Below are 19,733 nucleotides of genomic sequence, written 5' to 3'. Positions count from 1 at the left end.
GTGGCCAGCATGACTAAGCCGCTTCTGGTGAACCAGAGCAGCACATGGAAATGCCGTTTACCTTCCCGCTGGAGCGGTACCTATTTATCTACTTGCACTTTGATGTGCTTTTGAACTGCTAGCCACATACCAGGCTTCAAATCCCCACTTCATCATGCAGCTCACAGGATTATGGTTGTGGGGATTAACCAAGGACAGGGTGAACTATGTCTACCACCTTGAGTTCCTTCAATAAAAGGGTGAGGTATAAATCCAATAAATAATTATGGCAAGTCACTTTAGAGTGTACTGACCTTGACTGACCTGCGCCAGCCATGGAATAACATTTTAGAATTTCTACCCTGCCGTTTTGACCTTTGGGCTCCAAACGCCTATATAAATATATAATTCCTCTGCATGGTGACTGAAACAGCCACTACTACATCCCAGCTTCTCCTTGCCAGGCTCCCTTTCCAATCTGCTCCTTGCAGCAGCATCAAGATCCACTGTAGGCAGTTTAGAAGCTCAACAGCGGCCACTAGTGCTCATTCCCTGATCGCTCATCTCAATGCTGTGGTTGTAGAGCAGTTGAAACGCTGCTCCACCAGTTAAGATGGAAACCAGGACCTACTAGTGCCTCACCTGGCAGGTGAACCTGGTTGCTGCCAGCAGCTCTTAACAGTTCTTCCAGTTGCAAACAGAGGGTTGGAGCCAACTAAGTTTTTTTTTAAACAGTGCACCCATTCAAATTAATGGACCTAAGTTAGTCATGCCTGTTAATTTGAACCCGTCTAATCTGAAGATGACTAGCATTGGATTGTAGAACCCAAATATTCCACAGCTATAGCTAGAAACACTTGGGGTTATTTTTAGCCAGCTGTCTCATTTTAAATATACTGTACAAACAAAGCTATCCATAAAGGACTCTTTGCTAAATATATAGCCTAAGCAATGACTAGCTCAGCTGCCAAATGGGTCAGCATGCATTTCAAGGCAAGCCAGAGTCACAACTTGCCCTCTAAAGCAGGTCAATCAGGTGAGGGCTTCTAGAGAAGGCGAGACTTTTCATTTTCAGAAATTTCTTAGAGCTTCCATTTTTCAGCAGAACTTTAGGAGGCAGAAGCTAAAATGGGGGGAATCCCATATTAAAGCAGACTGCCTTAAAATTTCAGAAACCAAAGCCTCACCTATAACTAGAAACCCTCTCCACAAACGTCAGCAAAATGGTAGTTGGAACCAGGAGCAGAATCCACTTCTACTCCGCTGGTGTAAATTTGGGACCAAGAAAAGCCACTGCTAGCAATCCATAAGGAAAGCTCCCAATAATACTGGCAATGTTACTCACCCACCACTCACTGAGAGGTCCACCTTTCCATGCCTAGGGATTCCTCCCATCTGACCCCACCCATTCCCTTTTACTGCCACCCTCCCCAGCATGTGAAATGGCATGTGGTGTCACCTGCCTTCCATTCCCACCTCCCTTTAAATGCCTTTGGTTTATCCCTCTTAATCCTCAATTTACAAATGCAATAGAGTTTTAAAGTCAGGCATGGAGAACCTCTTTAGCATCACAGGCTAGATCTTTTATCTCCCCTAATGGGCCAATGTTGACAAGTGGGCAGTCCCGCCCCATCGCCTGACCTGATGTCAGGATGGTACCTGGACGGCAGTTCCATCAGGCACCTGTCAGAGCTGACATGTGGGAATGGCTCCTTCAGGTGCAGTCCTTCAGGGAACCCATTAGCAAAGCAGATCCCAGCAGGATTGAACCCCATCCCTCCAACATCAGCCACTGACAACACTTGGGACAGGTGGGCATGGTTTTGGGAGAAATGGCCTTACCAGCCAAGAATGGCCTACGGGTCAGAGGTTCCGCAATCCTGCTCTTATGCAAATGGCATTAACTGTCCTCCAGAACTTTGAATCTCAGGTCAGTATTCAACTCACTTGGTGACCTTAGGCAATCCACACACCCCCACAGCCCCCTGCTTCTCTACACCCCCTTGCTGATTTCGTGGAGTGGAAAATTCATTTTCTGCCTATGCACTCAGACATTGCTACATAAAATAAAAGCAGGCTATAAAAGGAGTAGAGATGTACAGGAAGCCAAGTTCAACACCGCATACAGTGGTACCTCTGGTTACGTACTTAATTCGTTCCTGAGGTCCATTCTTAACCTGAAACTGTTCTTAACCTGAGGTACCACTTTAGCTAATGGGGCCTCCCGCTGCTGCCTCGTGATTTCTGTTCTCATCCTGAGGAAAAGTTCTTAACCCGAGGTACTGCTTCCGGGTTAGCAGAGTCTGTAATCTGAAGTGTTTGTAACCAGAGGTACCACTGTACTGCATTCTTCACCTGTCCACCAGTGGAGAAACTCTTATTAACTATTCCTTAGTTAAGAGTTAAGCCCCCTGGGGTTGTGCACAGGCTAAGAACAAAGCCGTCTTGTTTCCAATGCTGATACTAAACAACCATCCTAGGCGAGGACAGAGGCAGAAGGTTTTTAAATATAAAATCAAATACTTTAATGAAAATCTGGGAACAGGAAGACAGCTCAGATATACCACTAAAACGGATATTCCTGCGCTGCATACAATTTCTCTCTTAATATAAACAACACCTTCTTATAAGCAAGCAACGGGAGGGCAAACTATCAGTTCTTCAAGAGTTTTTAAAGATCCTGAGTAGAGAGTTTATCTAAACCACATAAAATGTTATATTATATGAAAGCATCCAAAGTCCTGAGCTGGTGGCCAGCACCAGGCATTTCACCACGTTTTAAAAAATAGACAACTTCCAACACACTGAATCTAAATACTTTCACATTTCCACAGAGTTCTTTATGCAAAAAGAAAGAAGGGGGTGAGGAGAAGTCTTTAGTTGAGGAATTTAAATTTCTCAATATTCAGTATGCAGGTTACAAAGCCCCCCCCCCCATTTAATTCAATGCATTTGCACTTTGTGGGTGAAATTCAACAGGTTAAGGCCTTTCTCTGTCCTTACTGTTCCAACACCAGATATATACACACACAAAAAGGCCGCCTAATATAGGCATTGATTCTTATAAAATTAAAAAAAAAAAAATCACCTTGTGTTCTACAACGCAATCAAGTCCACTGCGAAATAAACGAACAAGGACTGCTGTTAGCACCAAGCAACGCTGTATGGTCTGAGTGTCCAAAATCCTTTGGGGCTGGGAAGGGCAATGCCTGAACACTCTGACCAGCCTCATAAGGCAATTCTCTCCACAGAGTCCAATATTATTTGGAAACAGTCCTGCTTCTGTAGCAGCAAAGAAGCATCGCCTGTTGAACACAGACAGGTGATCCAGAAAGAGAGGGAGGCTCTCCCACATTATGAGGAGACTCAAAAGACACCCGCCCCTCCAAAGAAACCCCAACCATAGTAAATGGGACATGTCACAATTAAGTCCTTCTAACTATCCTTCCTTGCACCAAGCAGGCACCAAGAGTTTTAAGTCTGTGAGCCCCCGGAAGACAAGAGCGAGAGCTCGTGTAGTCTGTTCTCTGGTCCTGCTCATCTGCGATGCCGGCTGTGGCCTGGGTGCTCCCTCTCATAGCGGTGGCCTGGCCTCTCGTAGGAGTGGGGCCGCTCGGGCCTCTGATCCCTGTAGTAGTGGCTCTTCTTCTTGTACTTCCCAGAGTGGTCCGAGCGTTCTCGCGAGCGGCTCCGGGACCGTGACGAGCTCCTGCTGCGGGATTTCCGCTGCTTGGGAGAGGTGTATTTGTACCCCTTGGCCTTCTTGTAGCTCCTCATCTTGGAGGCTTTGTAGCTCGAGCTGCCATGGTTGAACTGCCGTGGGGGGGAGTCACTTCGGCTCCTCGAGCGGCTGTGGGATTTGGAGCCGCTCGATGGGGAATAGCTTTCACTCTTCCTGGCGGAGGGGACAAGAGGGAAAAGGCTTCAGTTTGCTAGCAAATTTGAGAAAGAACACCCCACAGGGACAACAACATTCCTAGGCAGCTGTGGATGGGTGCTCCAGGTCCTATCACAGAGCTTTGCTGTAGCTTAGATCAGGCACGTTTTGACATTAATGATGTCGTCATCATCATCCTCAGGTGCAGCAGAAACATTGAAATGGCTGCAGAAATACTGCTGTGGCTCTGGCAACAGTAGGGCTTGGGGAAGAGGGAAGCAAAATCTCTGGGCTTAATGTGGTTGGCCTGTAGATCACCAAGCAATTGTGCCTATCGCCAGACATGTTCCCCATGATTTCGGGAAATGAAGACCAGGTGTTTGCCAAGCTAAGATCTCCCCTCCCTCACAGCTTTTAAATCCATGCTGGAAATCAAAATGCCTGTTTCAACTTCTCCTTTTATGTCTACATTAACGGGTGAAGCAAGCAATGCTATGGTCTTGTATGACCGAATCAAACACACGGAAAACTAGCAGGTCAAGGAAAAGTCTAGGATAAATCTCTTTCCCCTGTGACATTTAACAGGAATGCTTTTCCCTAAATGCAGAGATTCTGTGGTGGAATACAGAGCCAAGTGTTGCAGCCTCTGTGAGAACAAGGCCCCAAAATCATCTGAAATGCCAGAGACAGAGTGCTGGCCAATCACTACCACTACATTCAACTGAGACGCTGCTCTAGAGAGGTACTGGGTTGCTCTCTTCCCAGCTTAGGTATCGGTAGAGTTGGAACTCTAGTCCCTTTCAGAGCACACTGCAGTACATACCTCTGCTTTGGAGATGGTGACCTTGAGGGAGACCTGGAATAACTCTGGTCTCTACTTCCGCTCCGACTCCTACTGTCTCGGCCTTTCTGAACGCTGGAAGATTAAAGCAAGAGAATTTGATGTCAAAGCAACAAGTGGCCCAGTCACCCCCTCAACCTAGGTACACATATGCCCAAGGCAAGAAATCAGGATAACCCACTTCTGGGGCAACACTGTCACAATAAGGCTGGGATAAAGTTATCAGAAGCAGGTCACAGTTAATGGACTCAATATGACCTAGAGATGTGATGACCTGGGTTTCCAGAAAGCGTGTCCCAAATCCTTAAAGCTACTTTAGCCTGTGCTAATATCGCCCCAAAGAGGCTCAGAGACCCCTTTGCCCACAATGTAATTTAAGTCAGACAGGAGGCAGTAGCTATGCCAAAGCCATGCCTATAGTCCCTCATGGCCTTATGGAGCAGTGCTACAGACCTGCACTGCTGCAAAAGCATTCAAAGAAATAGATACCGGGGGGGGGGGGAGAGAGACAGAGACCAATTTATCGTGCAAGGCCCTTACCCATTGACGGGGCTGTTGGATTTCATCCGCTTCGTCGCTTCCATTTTCCGCTTGGCGTTTTTTACCACCTGCACAGCAAGTGGGGAAGGCTTGGTGCCTTTATTTTCCTTTGGAGACTCTAGAGATGCGTAAGAGGAAAGTCCAGTCAAAACTTAAGGGATGACATGCTTCTATGTACCATCACCCACAATGCACTTTTACAGATAGGGGGTCATATCCAAGCAAGTTCTACTCAGAGTAGACCCACTGAAATGAATGGACCATAGTCAACCATGTCCAGGAAATTCAGTGGGTATATTCAGCGTAGGGCCAGCACTGGAGATAAGCCAGGGCCTTCAGATTACAATGTTCCATGTCCAGAAAAACCCTGGAAAAATTAAAGTCAGGAGTGCTGACACAAATCTGCAAGTTCACCATAATGAGAGCTTTGATCAGAAAGGCTGACAACTACTATCAAGACAACAACAGGTCCTACTTTACTTAGCGTGTTAGGGTGCAGCGTACATGCTAAATGGGATACAACTTCAAATGGGATCCTGCATGTGTAATTTACCTGTGTGACATTCCATGTAGCTGACAGCTCCTGTAAAACTAGGTTGCCGCCACCCATTTGTTTACCATTACTCTAGCCTGGGAAGGCATTTCATTTTGCATGTGCAGCTGCAGAGAACCAGATTTAAATGAGACACCAACCAATGGAATGCTGTACCGGCTTCCTACATGCCCAGCCATCAATTTCAATTGGGTCACTGTGCTGATGTGAGGCCTAAAGTCATCCTCCTCCTATAAAAGGCAGCACATGTGAGCAGACATCTAATTTGGTACAATTACAGCCTAAACCTTAATAAGGATGGGAGGATTCGTCCCATATCTAGAGAATTTAGGCCTCACCAACACAGAGCAGGTAGGCAGCATAGGTTTAGTTTGGGGGTCTGTTTCTTAAGGCTCTACCCTAATAATTCCTTGCAAGGAGAAAGCAGCACTGCATAGAAAGAACTAGAACTTTCCCAGTGATAGGGTAGTTTTCCATTTGCAAGGAGTTTTGTTTTGATGGTGGGAGGGCATTCAAAAATGATATTGCACCCATATTCCTGGCTATACTGAGATAGTGTGAGGAACTACACATACAGGACCAGGGATACCAACCAGTTTTGGGAGCAGGAGAAAACCCCGACACGGTATCCAAATTGGGTGTTCCATCTGGTAAGAGGCCTTTGGCTTGCGCCTTTGCCTCTTCGATGGCGAGCTTTTTCTTCTCTACTCGGCTTTCCAGGATAGCTAGATCAACCTGTGGAAACGGTGTGTGCTTTAGCAAAATATTGATCTGGCACCTACATAAGAGCATTGCATAGACAGGCTTTCCCCCAAAGGCTTACAATGGAAAATGCAAGGTAAGGCAAAGGAACAAAACACCAGGCACTTTTATGAGACGTGCTACTGGCAAGGTTCCCTTCTTTATTAAGCAATATTGCTATTATTATGTGCACAATTTGGGCTGCAACACAAATCTGTGTGGCAGGGAGGATGGAACAAAATTCTCAAGGTACTCAAGATGAAAAAAAGAAATTTAGATTCTAATCAACAGAACTTTGAAAATATGTGTCCTGAAGTCTTAAAAACACGCCAGTGTGCTTTCCCACCCTGTTTGAAAAATTCAAAAGAATAAGCAGGACCAACCTTTTTACGTGTATATAATTGCAAAATTTTCGTGCATATCTCCTGGATTTCCTCTTCCGTAGCTCCAAACAGCAGGAACCAGTGAGGGCGGTTTGGAAGTGGAATCTGTGAGCAAGACACCGTTCACCATTAGTCACCAAAAAACCCCAACCCATTCTAAATCCCTCTAAAGATCACTTCACCTTTCAGACAATAATCACTCTCTTAGCCTTTTACTGTTTATAACCAAGGAGATGGGTGGTTGTGAAGGAGTTTAAGTGGTGTGATTTACATCAAGGCAACCTTTCTCCTTAGGTCTGAGCTCCCACTTTCCTTCTGTGTATGAAGGAGGATACTGAATTGGGAAAGGGGGAAATGTCTACTTGTCACCATTTTCCTTCTGCACATGAGAGCAGAAATAAAAAGGCAGCCACTATTAAATCCTCCACATTTGTTCATTAAACACACTCATTGCGGCAGTAAAAACTCCACAAGGAAAACAAGAGCATCTTATATAGCATGAGCCAGGTTAACACCAACCTCCAGGGTCCTAGCAGCAAGGTAGATGCACGCGCAAGCGATGCTCTCAGGGTGGAACCTTACAAAGACATCTGTACGCAGACTGTCATTCATGTAGTTCCTGAGAAGACAAAAAGGAGAGGGGAAAGTTGCAGAAGTCTGCTGAAATCCCCTGCTTTGGCTATGCTGTTTTTAAGGCACACTGTAGCTAGCTGTCTAGGGCATTCTACAGCTGTTTGAATCCTAGATAATCCTGTGAAACCTGACAAGAAGTTGGAGTGCACAGATTTGAGAGGGAAGGACAACTGGCAAGTATTTATTAACTGGATGTTGGCATTTTATGAAAGAGAACCAATTTTAACTTCACTTTTCTCCCTGCTATGAGCTACTGGCCTGTTCTCATGCAAAACAAGATCGCAAATTCACTTTATTTTACGGTAGGCACAACTTTTGAAGCATAATTTGAAGAATTCTGTCAAAATCTACGTTTTATCCCGTCACGCAGAGCGACATGCAAACTTGAAAACGGACAGTCTGAAGTCACAGGTCCGGCTAGAAGTTCTTTGTCGAAGGAACGGGGCTTTTTCCAAGCATTCAGAATCTTCTGTTGCAAGCTTCTTTTGGAGTCTCCACTCAGGAAAGCATCCGACTCACAAATTGCTTTTAGAGAGAGCAAGAGAGCGCCACAGATATTCAGTCCAGGTGTCTGGTATTGTCACTGCTGAAGGACCAAAGTTCTTCAATGGGTGGTCATTGGGCCGCTTCCAGACTGCCCCACTGTAACAAGGTTTCTCAACACAAATGTTCACAGAATGAGGCAACTGTAAAAAATATTGCACTGTAAAAATATTGCACAAAGTCCAGCCAGAACATTTCACGCATTTCTGTGACCTTAAAATAGAAATATGAAGGATAATTCCTTACAACACACCAAAATGCACAGTGGACAAAACCCAGAACAAAGTTTAATCAGTTGTAAAATGGAATGGGCCTATGGTTTGTGCCTGTCATAAAGGTGCAAATTAATATGTGACCAATGTCACTATACCAAATCAGGCTATGCACATAATTCCTACACAATTTGTTCAAAACCAAAGCAGCTGAAGAATATGGGGACTCTGGCTTTGGGTAGCAATGATTTTCAGTCTTCAATTAGCAGGTTTTGAAAAAATACTATGGTTAACTGGATCCAAAATGTTTCCATTGCCATTTAGACTAACCCAGATGAGCTGGGATTTTGAAGAGTAGGCCAGCCCTTTAAAGGCTTACATCATTCTTTAAAAGTGTTTCAAGGACCTTGAAAGTCCTATTTAGGTGCAACCAAAGAGACTGCCTGGGTGGTCCTGTATTTATTTCCCCACACTGAACTGCAGTTTCGCACAATATAATCCAAGTTCCAAAAGCATTTGTTATGGAGGAAGGAACCTGCTGCAGAAATATATCCGAAGTTTTACTGGATATACAGAAGTAGATATGTGCAGGACCCCAAAACACACAGTTTAAAAAGTACAACAGAAAAATTTGAGGTGCTATGAAGTAACATATCTTCTTATTGCAATGCTTATGCTTTCAAGTATGAATTAAGTTTTTAAAAACCCAACCCCACAAAGATTTTAAACCCAAGTTTAATAAAAGTGTCTGTGGGGTTTTTTAAAGGACATAAAATGGGAACAAAGCATCCTGACAGTAACACAAACTTATCTGAAAAAACGCACAAATAAAATTTAACAAGTTAAAAAAAAATCACAAGCAGCAGTCGGCCAGTTTTAACTCGACTTGTGTACGCATACCACCTGTCTAGAGCCAGCCTTCTCTCTGTGGAGCCTGCTTGGGTTTGACTGAAGACGGCAGTTATCCCTGCACCATAGCGCTTGGGCAGCAGAGGAGAAGTCTTAGTCACTTACCCTCAGAGGCTACCCTTTGATCAAAAGAGTACAGAAAAGAAGAGTCAAAAGAGGTTCTCTTTGAAAACAGCCAGACAGTTTTAGTTAGTAGAAACACAAACTTTGCTTTCAGGTCAATTTTTACATCATGTCAGTTTTCACAGGTTACCATTTGTCAATGTATGCTTTCTTGGGAGCGAGGGGGGGGATATTTAATATAAACCCATACCAAGAAAGGGGAAGATAGACTACATAGGGACATAATACATTTCATAACCAATATCAAGAAGCTGAAACTGTATGAGCAGGGTTGTTTTTACAATAATTTTCAAGTAAAATGATGGCATGGCAGAAGTGACCACCTCCCCACACTAGGAATGAAGGGGGTATATCTATGGTTAACACCTTATTCAGAGGCAGCATACTTCTGAAGGACACATGCTGTTGGGCAAACAGGGGAGGGCGGGTGCCTTCACGCCCTGCTCCTGAGCAGTAACTTGAATGGGCAGGAGTAAAAGGAAGAAAGAGCAAAGGGTGCATTTGTGAGGGTTTAAAGCTCTCTTACCATTTAAGACAGTGTCTGAATCTTTAACAAAGAGGCCCGTCAACTTGGGGTGATAGAAGCGGCATTCCAGGCTAAGACTGGAACCATACTCATGCCATGAACATGGCAGTGGAGGAGAAAAGTACTGACCCCGCACATGACATATTTTTGCCACTGCCCCGCTGGCCTCAATAAAAACAAGAAACATCAACTTACCATGAGGTCTGGACCAGGTGTTGGTTACGTTCACATTCTAATACCTGAAGGTACATAACGATTATCTGGAAGATACGGGTGATTGAGTTATACAGGTGATCCAAGTGGTGGAAAGAGGTTTTCATCTAGACAGAGGAGGGTACCCATGCAATGCAGGCTATTCTACTCTGGATCAATGGCCTGATAAGACTCCAGGGTGTGAATAAAATGTTAAGAATATGTTTTAGGATGTCAGAGAAGTGGTACTCTTGAGAGTAAGTGTGCAGCAAAGCTTCTTTCCTCTGCACTGCTGTGCACTGCTCACAAGTGTCTCTTATTTTACCCCAATATTATTTGGCAGCTTTCCTTCTTCAGTGCTTGCTTCGAAGATATCGGAATAACAAAGAGGGAAATGGTGGAAGCACTTCTATACAAAGATTTGTTGAAATGTATTAGTAACACAGGTCAGATTTTTGGGGGAGGTAGAGAGAAGAATATATGATCTACTGACTCAAGACCCAGAACCACAAGTTTTCATTTTTTCAAAAATGGAAAATACAAGAAACACCAACGAAAGAAGAGAGGCAGATGAAAATGATGGTCTCTGGAACTGGCAAAGCTAAAGGAAAAATCCGAAACCAGCATGATCAAGTATTCCAAAAAGACTGGAGTACGTTTACAGGATATTTAAAAGATTAATTGTAAGCCATTGACATCACTAGCAGGGTTGTCTGAAAACTTGTAATGAGAAATTTTCTCCCTTTTATATTTATTTAAATTTTGAGTTTTTTGGATAAGGAGTTTATTAGAATTTGAAAATATACAAAATGTGATAATATTAAGGTTAATTATCAAAGCCACAAGGCAGGAGGGAAGGAAGTCGAAGGGCTCTAAAGAGCCAGAGACGTAAAGTGGATAATAATGGTGTGGTTGTATATTATTAAATGGAAAACTAATAAAAATTATTAATAAAAAAGACCCAGAACCACCAGGATGTTCCAACAAATGAAGGCAAAAAGATCATAAAGGATGGTGCAGATCTGAGGACTGAAAATGTCAGAGAAGATGGGAGCCTACACTACTGGGTTATCATAAGGTCCCACTCATGGTAACCCCACCTACTACTGAAGGGTTCACATTTCCACAGCTGACAGGTGTCAAACCAGATTGAATTAACCTTAGAAAATGCTACAGTGTATCCTGCCCATTTTTAAATCCTGCCCTTCCTTTACAGGGCAGAATTCAATCTTACAATCAAGACTTACAATCTTGTTAGGTATGTCAGGTTTTGTAGCATGCCCTGTCCAAGACGATCCAGCAAACCTAAGACATCATCTGGGCTTTAACCTCTTGAACTTCCTGGGGGAACCAGCCATGAGTGGCTAATGCTGAAGTAATGATGTAAATGGCATAGCTATAACATGAGCACCAAGGGCAGCTGAGGTAGAGGAAGAGAAGGGGATTGTGCCATGCCTGAATGGAAAGAGGGAGGCCTGTAAGCTTCAGGTGGGCACAGAACTGGGTCCATACACCTGATTACCTCTCCAGCGCTGCCTGCTTATTGGCACAGTTAATCAGACATAAAACTCAAGAGATGCTAGAGTGGTGCCACCTATGAAGTGGGATGTTGTAAGTGACGTACCAGCCGTGACTGCGCAATTGGGACAAAATAAATTGAAAGCGGCCAATGAAAACTGTCTCCCTGCTTCTTTAAAGTGATAGAACATGTCTCAATTATTTTCAGGGCAAAAAGCCAAACAGTAAAGCATACAAAGTGGGAGGAACAGAAGCAGCCACCAGTCCCCTCTCTGAAGTAGGAACATCTTAGCAACACAAATGTAGTTCTGTACTGTGCCACTTGTAGGGCTGACCCGCCAAAGTCTTATCACACACTACCCAATAGATACACAATGGTGTTGTTACCTGCTTGCACAAGAATAAGCTGCTTTCATGCCAAGGACTTTGAATGGAGAACTCAAGCATAGCTAAGTCTAAGCAGCACCTAATATCTGAAGCAACCAGTTTTCATTCACCAAATGAGACGGGATAAACTAGCAGGCAATTCTTGAAATGAGAAACAAAGACTGCCAATGGTTTGGCTACATTAAGAACAGGCTAATTTCTTATCCACTGCTCAGAGGGCAAACTTAAAAATACAAAAGAAATACAAACCTTGTGGGGATGCTTCACATGTACGCAAAATCCCAACTCCTTCAGAACTCTCCTCTCAGCCTTTATAATTTGGTTCTTCAAGTTAACGTACTCTTGATCCAGTATCAAAGGTACAGGTTTCCTGGGGTTTTTTTAAAGGGGGGGAATAGGAAAAAAATCAGTTTAAAGCCCTTCTACAAAAGTAGAGCAACAATGGGCATTCCTCAACTTTGGTGTCTCATGGGAACAGCATGAGAAGATTAAATTTGGACCAAGTTATCCAAGGAACTGGAGAAATGACTGTGGCGACTTCCAAATCTGTAACTGTCTAGGCAACACTGGCAGTGCTCTCCTTTTTGAACCCCAAACTTCCCTTTGGAACAGCCAACTCGTAGGAGTCGTGCAAACTTACTCCAAAAATGACCCCTCCCAAGAAGAAACTACCAAAATCTCAGAGAAGAAACACCCACCTAAGCAATCTTTCAACCCTCTGAAGTTATCTTATTACAATTTGAAATTATAAAATTTCACCCAGATGACAGTGAATGATGGCCACTAGTTGAGGATGCAACGAGGGCTGGAAAAGTTGGAACTCACTGAAACTTTATTTCCAATTAGGTTTTTTTGGGGGAGGGGGGTTCAGGGACATTCTTTGGGGTTGCATGAAATCCTCCAGAGTTTTGGGAAGGGGATAATGCAAGTCACAAATGGCCCTTGAGTAACTGCCATGATCCTTGGAAACAGATACTGTGTGAAGGCACACAGTTGGAGTTAACAGTTGACTTACTTTTTCTCTCTCAGATACCGAAGTCTGTGGAACACATTAATGACATCTCTTATCCGCCTTGGGGCTTCTTCAATTTTAGATGCCAAGTGAACACAGGCCATCGACACATGCTGTAAAAGAATATGGAACATAGCTAAGTTTTATGCTGATCTCTTACTATCTCTTAACAGTTGAAGGAGCAATAACATGCAGAATATGGCCATCAGACTAGTGTAAACATCTTGTACAAGGAGCTTCACCATGCATTTATGGGCACACTGAGAAAGGGATATGCATTATCTTTGAAAGCCCTGAACAGCGTGGAACCAGGGTGCTTGAAAGACCATCAGTTCAGATTTGACCTTATCAGGGACGCTCCTTCAGAGAGCTTCTTTACTATGGCTGAGTCCCAACTGTGGAACTCCCCTCTAAAGCAGAGACCACAAATAAGATTTCTGGAACTTTTTGCCTCAAGTGCAAACTATGGCAGAAAACCATTTTTAAAAAAAGTTTTCTAGAATCTCAGGATTAAGAATCACTATGTTACAGAGATGGCAGAATAGCTTGCAGAATACATTTCAATGACAAACTAACACTTCAGCACACTTGCTTGGAATAAGTACAGCTGAGATCAATTCAATAGGAATTATTTGCAAATCAGTGTGCTAACACTGGGCTAACATGCAAGAAGCTCAGCAAACTAGTTTACCATGCTTAATCAATAAAATCAAATTGATACCAATTATTAATTGCATAGAACAAATCCCATACCTCCATGGAATGCTTCACAAATGATTTTGTATAAAAGAAACGCTGGAATAACACCTGCCCCGTAGCCATGGCCACCTAAGAAAGAAAAGTGAGAATATATATTAATATGACAGTAAATACAGTGGTACCTCTGGATGCAAACAGGATCAGTTCTGGAGCCCCGCTTGCATCCTGAGTAGAATGCAACCCGTGACTGTGCGTGTCGCGATTCGCCTCTTCCGTGCATGCACACAACGTCATTTAATTAAAAAGGGGTGGAGTGAACTCAAAAGAACTTCTCAGTGCTCTGACAATTGTAAGATGGGAAGGTGGGAGTCACAAGTATTTTTAGGTACAAAAATATCCAAATTGTAACCATCCTCATCCAATGACTCTAACATGGCTAGTGAGTTTGAAACATTTGCTTGGTGTCAATACAGGTCTTCATACCATACAAAGTTTACCCGCCCACATTGCTTTGCTCATCTAAGCTTCCCCCCAAAGAGCCAGCTGTTAAATTTAAGAGCTAAATGAAAGAGTTCGTTGTTCCTCCTGAAAACTAGGCAACACAGTCCTTTCAAAAGCCAATCAATGAGCACAAAACATTTGATCACAGGCAGTCTGGAAGTAGAAATCAAGAGCAGATTCCCCTAAAAACATGATAACAAAAACAACTCGCTAGATACAAGGCAAGATGAATCAGCCACAGTGAATTCGTCACAGTTTCAGCATGAGAGAAATGTTACAAAAAACTCTTCTAGTTTGAACAGAAAAAACAACACCACATCCTCCTCAAAAGGGTGGTAACCAGCAGGCTTGCCGGAATGTCTTGGCAAACATACAAGACTAGCAAGGGAGGGGATAGCGTCATTTCCGGGCAAGACCTGTTACATCACTGATTTCCTGGAATAGAACTACGGGCTTGAGAACCTCCTCCATTAAACAGGGTTTTCCCCTCTGCCTTCCTCCTTTTCTTGGGACACTGAAATCCCCATGCCAGGGTGGGAAGGGGTCCTTATCAGAATCTTTAAGATCTACTCATGCTTGGCAGCCTTGGGTCCTCAGTTCTAGGGCTCAACTGTCCCGGAGGAAAAACAACCTCCCCTCCAGTGCTAGTGAGGGAAACTGAACAAAGCAGCAAATCCAATCAACCACCTTTCTCCTATTCTCCAAACATTTACATCCAAAACATGGAGTTCTAGACAGCAGGCTTTCCTTTATCTAGACCAGGTCAGAAAGTCTCAAACAGTGCTTCTCCAAGTTGTTTTCCTTGCTTTTGGAAAAGACCACCTACTCTTCTTTTCCCTTAAAATACAGCAGCTTCTTAGGAACCCTCCCAACTGAAGCCACAGCATAAAGCACAATTATAACAGTACATTATCTCTACTGCATCTGTGTATTATATAGCTTATATAAAAAATTACACAAACATATTACACACATAATGCTAACTTGTTTTCTCCAGAAAGCCATCAAACTACTCTTCCAAATCGTTTCTGCTTGGGAAAATGTGTGTTATAACCCCTGCCCCAACAACACAATTCTACCACCTCTCAGCAAGCTTTAAAAAAGGCCCTATGTTCAATTTTTAATGTAAATCCTACCTCATTACACAAACACACACTCCTCCCTATAGAACTCTTTCCCTTTAAGATCATCCTGCCCCAATCCCAGATCAAAGCATCAGTGAGTCCATGTCTTACAGCATTATCCTCCCAACAATATCTGTCTAGTTTATAGTGAAAACCATTATTTGTAAATTGGCATCCAGCTCTTAGTATCCAGTTATACTGCCTCTGGGCATGGAGGTTCCACTAAGCTATCAGTGCCAAGAACTAACGACAGACCTGCACACCATGTATCTATCCAAATCCTTACCCCCCAGCAAAAAATCTAGATGTGCCTTGCTTTGCCAGCCCAATGGTCCATTTAGTCTAATGTTCTGTTTGACACTGCAGTCAGCCAGCTGCCCATGAATTCGTCCTGTTCATGAATCCAGCCTTCATAATTTTATTTAATCCATTACAGGAAACAGTCTTTCTGTATCTGTCCAAAGATCCACCTAGTTTGGTAGCCAGTTTCCAACTGTGACCAATCAAATACTTCCAGAAACTACATAAGCAAGGGAGAGCAAGAGTCCTCTCCCCTGGGGGCTCCACTTTGCTCTGGATGCAAAAGCCCCACTTTTGCTTCCATGACTTTGATACCACTTACGAACCCTGAGAGTTTTGATGCAGACATCATGACTACCAGGCAAATTCATGAAGGTTGCTTAATGCTATAAAATAAGTTGTTAAATTACCACAGACAGACTTATCCTCCAAAAGTCAAAAATTGCCTTGATGAATCAAGCCAGGGGTCCACTTAAATCCACTCTCCTTCTTGAATAAGCCACACTCAGAAAAGGGTGTGTGATGGTGTACTATTCCAGTCCAGAATGGACAGAACAACCTGGTATATGACTATTTTCTTTGATGAATTCAACACCAATGTTAACAACAAAGTATTGTATTGTAACACCTTAAATGGTAAATATTGGATCCAGATGAAATGAGTTGTGCTTAGGTTCCAACTGATTTCAATGGGAACTAAGTTCTGGATCTAACTCCAGAAATTCTACGAGAATACTTTTTCTAGTCTTTAGAAGTGTCACAGGTCTTTGTTGCTTTTGCTGCAACAGATTAACAAGGCTACCCCTCTCAAAAAAGCTCATTCTGTTGCCAGGTACATTCAGAGGATCAGAGGAAAGCTGAGGTGCCCAGAAAGAGAAGTGGTGTGGGGAATAAAAACAGAGAAGCTTGAACTTTATTGGCACCATGCTTTTATTGCTCTCTATAAAAACAGGCTTCTCCACTTTTTACTGGGTATGTATCAATATATTTGGACACAATGGAGAGTCATGCTTTTTAATTATATATATAGATAGATATAGATATATATATATAGATATATATAGATATAGATATATTATTGTAAAATAAACTAGCTGCAATAATTAACTAAAAGAGATCCAGTGTGGTGGTATAGTGTGGCTGGAGTATTAAACTTGGACCAAGCCAGAAACACCCAGGCTCTAATTTCCATTCAATGAAATCACTGAGTGACCTTGGGCCAGAAACTTTCTAACCTACCTCATTTTACTGTTGTAAGGAGGCAGCATAGAAATGTAGTGAGCAAGATCTTCCCTCTGTAGAAATAATTCTTTATCTAAAGCTGTCTGTATCTTCCCAGGAAGAATGGAACTTTTTCACAGCTGTATAACATACTACTAACACCGACCCAGGCTTTTGAGAACACAGAGCTTTAGATGCTAAAACCAGAGCTAGGCAATATCTATGTACTATCTAAAAACTCACCAAATAACACTGCAGCTTTTCAGTTTGGCAGAACACTTTCCATAAAGTGAGATGGTATAAAAAGCAGCAGCTTGGGGGAGGGGGAAGAAAATGAATAAAGAAAGGAGGGCCGGGATGGGACAGCACCTAGAGTTTCATTACGGAAGGAAAAAAGAATTCACCCTCCATAATTCTTGTACACTTCCCCAACTTTTGAAGACGCTAAAGAAAATAGCTTACTTTTTATCATATACATGCATACATATGTACAAAAGGCACAGTACATTACCTTTACCTGCAATTCTCTTACACTGACTTCTGGATCGACTTGTGAAGCTACCTGAATGGCTCAAAGGCAAGATACAAATTTTTTTTGTATGAACTAAATACGAACTAAGTTATAAAAATAAAAGCGCTGGATCCAGAAGCCTCGATGTCTAGATTCAGATAGGACAAAAAACAACACCACGACAAATACACGCTCAGAATCTGTAACAGGTTCTTTTCCAACCGTCTTCCAGAACCTTCCAACTGCCCTCAACCGCCCAACGAAGCCCCCTCCCGGTTCTCTCTGACCTTTTCTCTCCTTTTTCTTCCCCGTCCCTGCTTAATCCCATTTCAAGGCCTCCCTTCCACAGGGAGTGCGGCCTAGGCCTTAGGTTTAGGCCTAGCGCTCGCTCGCTCCTTCCGCACCTGAGGAAGCCGCAACAGGATCCCGGCGGCCTGGATGAGCTCACAGCCGGTGACTCGGAGCTGAGCCTCGGTCTCGGCGTCTAGGCCGCTGCTCATGGAAGGCGTGAAGCGGAGGGCGTCGGCCGACAGAAGGCAGTTCTCCAGCGTGATGAGGACTCCCGAGTATAGCCGGTCGCCGATGCGGACCGCGCCGGGAGGCGGAGGGAGAGCCGGAGGAGGAAGGGCTGGCGGGCAGTAGCCGCCGGAGGACGACGACGAGGACGACGACGACGCCACCGCTGAGCCGGCGAGGCCGGCCCCTACGGTCGCCAGCGCCGCTGCTCCTCCCGCGGCCGCCATTATCGCCGCCATCTTGTCTCGACGTCGCTCCCCTCAGACTGACTCACTTCGCCGCCGCCTCCAAACCCCCGTCCGCGCCTACGTCACACGCAAGCCTTTTGTCTCCCCACCTCCTCCTCCTCATTGGCCAGCCGCAAAGACGTGCGCCCTCCTATTGGGCGAAAGCGCCGGCTTTTTCCGTTGTGACGCAACGGTTGGGAATTCAACTGTCTCAGAACGAGGCGGGTGAAGGTACGTTAGGGAGATGGAAGAAAGGCAAAGGTTTCCCGGCATGCGCTACGCGCACTCTCTGGCACGGATGGCTCACGTTGGGTTGTACCACTTCAAAGTGAAGGGGGGGAAAGAGTTTAAATAATTACGGTTTTTATCCTCTTTTTAATTATTTTTTTTAAAAACCCTCCGATAGAAAACCACCATGTCAGGAGAAAGCCCTGGCACTTACTTTTAAAAAACACAAGTGAGATCCCATCTCGTACTTTGAAGTGGTACAGTCCAGGATACGTCAGGCCAGAGAACAGGGCCGAAAATGCTCCCTTGCCTCAGTTGCGTCAATGCCTGAATCGACCACTCTGGACTCGAGCTAAAAACAAAGGAAGCTTAGGGTTGTACCCAACTAAGTGTTATTCCGAGTAGACCTACTGAAATTGGTGCGCCTAAATCAATCATGTCCATTATCTTCAATGGTTCTGCTCTGAAGAGGACTGTTTGCCACAAGACTGGTTTTCCTGCCCGGTCCTCAAATTTGTTTTAACACAGAAATTGAACCTGTTTCCAACTTCGAAATTTGGAGAGGGACCAAAGTTCCCCTTCGTTTTCCCTTTGGCTTTTAGACAGCAGACACTCTTACTAGGGAGGAAATCCTACCAACAGGAGTGGGATTCTTGGAGCGCATGCCTTTAAAAGCTGCACTCTTAAAATACTCCCTACTAGTAAGGTTGCAATCCTATACACATTTAAGGGCAAGCCCCTACTCAGCACTGGATTTATTTATGGTGGTGTGGGCAATCCCCCCCCCCAGGTGCTGAGCCGAGGGGGAGCATCAACATAATAAATAATAATAAAACCAGTAGTTCTACTGGTACCTACTGAGAAGGCTCATTAAAAAAACACAACTGCACCTAGTTCCTACCAGAGAGCAATGGCAAACTAAACTGTCAGATTGTGCCAGAATAGCAAAACTGACTGGAAAGCTCAGGAACCAAGAAGACAAAAACTTCCAGAAAGAATGAGAAAAATTTACAATTTATTTAGGAGACTGCTGTAAGCAGTTGAAAACATTAGCAGGATTTTAATCTCACTTGTAATGTAACAAATACTATGAATAATATAAATTATATATATATATATATATATATATATATATATATATATATATATATATATATATATATATGCAGGTTTTGGTGTCTTCGGGTGTCTTCCCGTGTAAGAGTCGGGGTGTCTGTGCGACGTTTCGACGAGGTCTCACTCGTCATCTTCAGGCTGGTGCTTTCGGCTTCTTGTTACTGGAACAGAGCAGAATCTGGTGTTTGAGTTCCTATAAATACTGTTGAGGGGTGTGGTGTATGGCCTCCAACGTTCTGGGCAGAGAGGAGGCCATACACCACACCCCTCAACAGTATTTATAGGAACTCAAACACCAGATTCTGCTCTGTTCCAGTAACA

The 19,733-nt window shown here is 43.8% G+C and overlaps 1 protein-coding gene and 1 long non-coding RNA gene across 4 annotated transcripts in view; one reads left to right on the top strand and one right to left on the bottom strand.

The window, feature by feature from the left end:
* LOC309536539 overlaps positions 1–19,733 on the top strand; it is a 253,860-nt gene that overhangs the window by 229,606 nt on the left and 4,521 nt on the right. The window lies entirely within an intron of this gene.
* Positions 2,480–18,149, bottom strand: CCNL2 (cyclin L2). 3 transcript variants are annotated; one of them, XM_082230155.1, is made up of 11 exons: positions 17,730–18,149; positions 13,723–13,797; positions 12,973–13,082; positions 12,207–12,327; positions 10,056–10,120; positions 7,434–7,533; positions 6,915–7,019; positions 6,384–6,525; positions 5,238–5,355; positions 4,680–4,772; positions 2,480–3,874 (listed from the first exon to the last, which is right to left on the bottom strand). In XM_082230155.1, exons 1-11 carry the CDS (start codon positions 18,078–18,080, stop codon positions 3,517–3,519), a joined length of 1,638 nt encoding a protein of 545 aa, XP_082086281.1. In that variant the 5' UTR covers positions 18,081–18,149; the 3' UTR covers positions 2,480–3,516. The 3 variants fall into 3 exon arrangements, with proteins under 3 accessions (XP_082086281.1, XP_082086283.1, XP_082086282.1); XM_082230157.1 differs by lacking the exons at positions 10,056–10,120; positions 12,207–12,327; positions 12,973–13,082; positions 13,723–13,797; positions 17,730–18,149 and adding an exon at positions 9,206–9,331; XM_082230156.1 differs by lacking the exons at positions 10,056–10,120; positions 12,207–12,327; positions 12,973–13,082; positions 13,723–13,797; positions 17,730–18,149 and adding an exon at positions 7,944–9,199.

The sequence above is a fragment of the Podarcis vaucheri genome, assembly GCF_965113315.1.
Source record: "Podarcis vaucheri genome assembly, chromosome: 7".
NCBI lineage: Eukaryota > Metazoa > Chordata > Lepidosauria > Squamata > Lacertidae > Podarcis > Podarcis vaucheri.
The sequence above is the reverse complement of the archived record's forward strand: the minus strand, read 5'-3'. Positions and strand labels throughout refer to the sequence as shown.

Coding starts and splice junctions, on each gene's coding strand:
- CCNL2 (XM_082230155.1), bottom strand. CDS start 18,080: ATGGCGGCGATAATGGCGGCCGCGGGAGGAGCAGCGGCGCTGGCGACC. Junction 4,773..5,237: donor TCCAACAGCCCCGTCAATGG/GTAAGGGCCTTG, acceptor TTAATCTTCCAG/CGTTCAGAAAGGCCGAGACA. Junction 3,875..4,679: donor TCACCATCTCCAAAGCAGAG/GTATGTACTGCA, acceptor CCCCTCCGCCAG/GAAGAGTGAAAGCTATTCCC.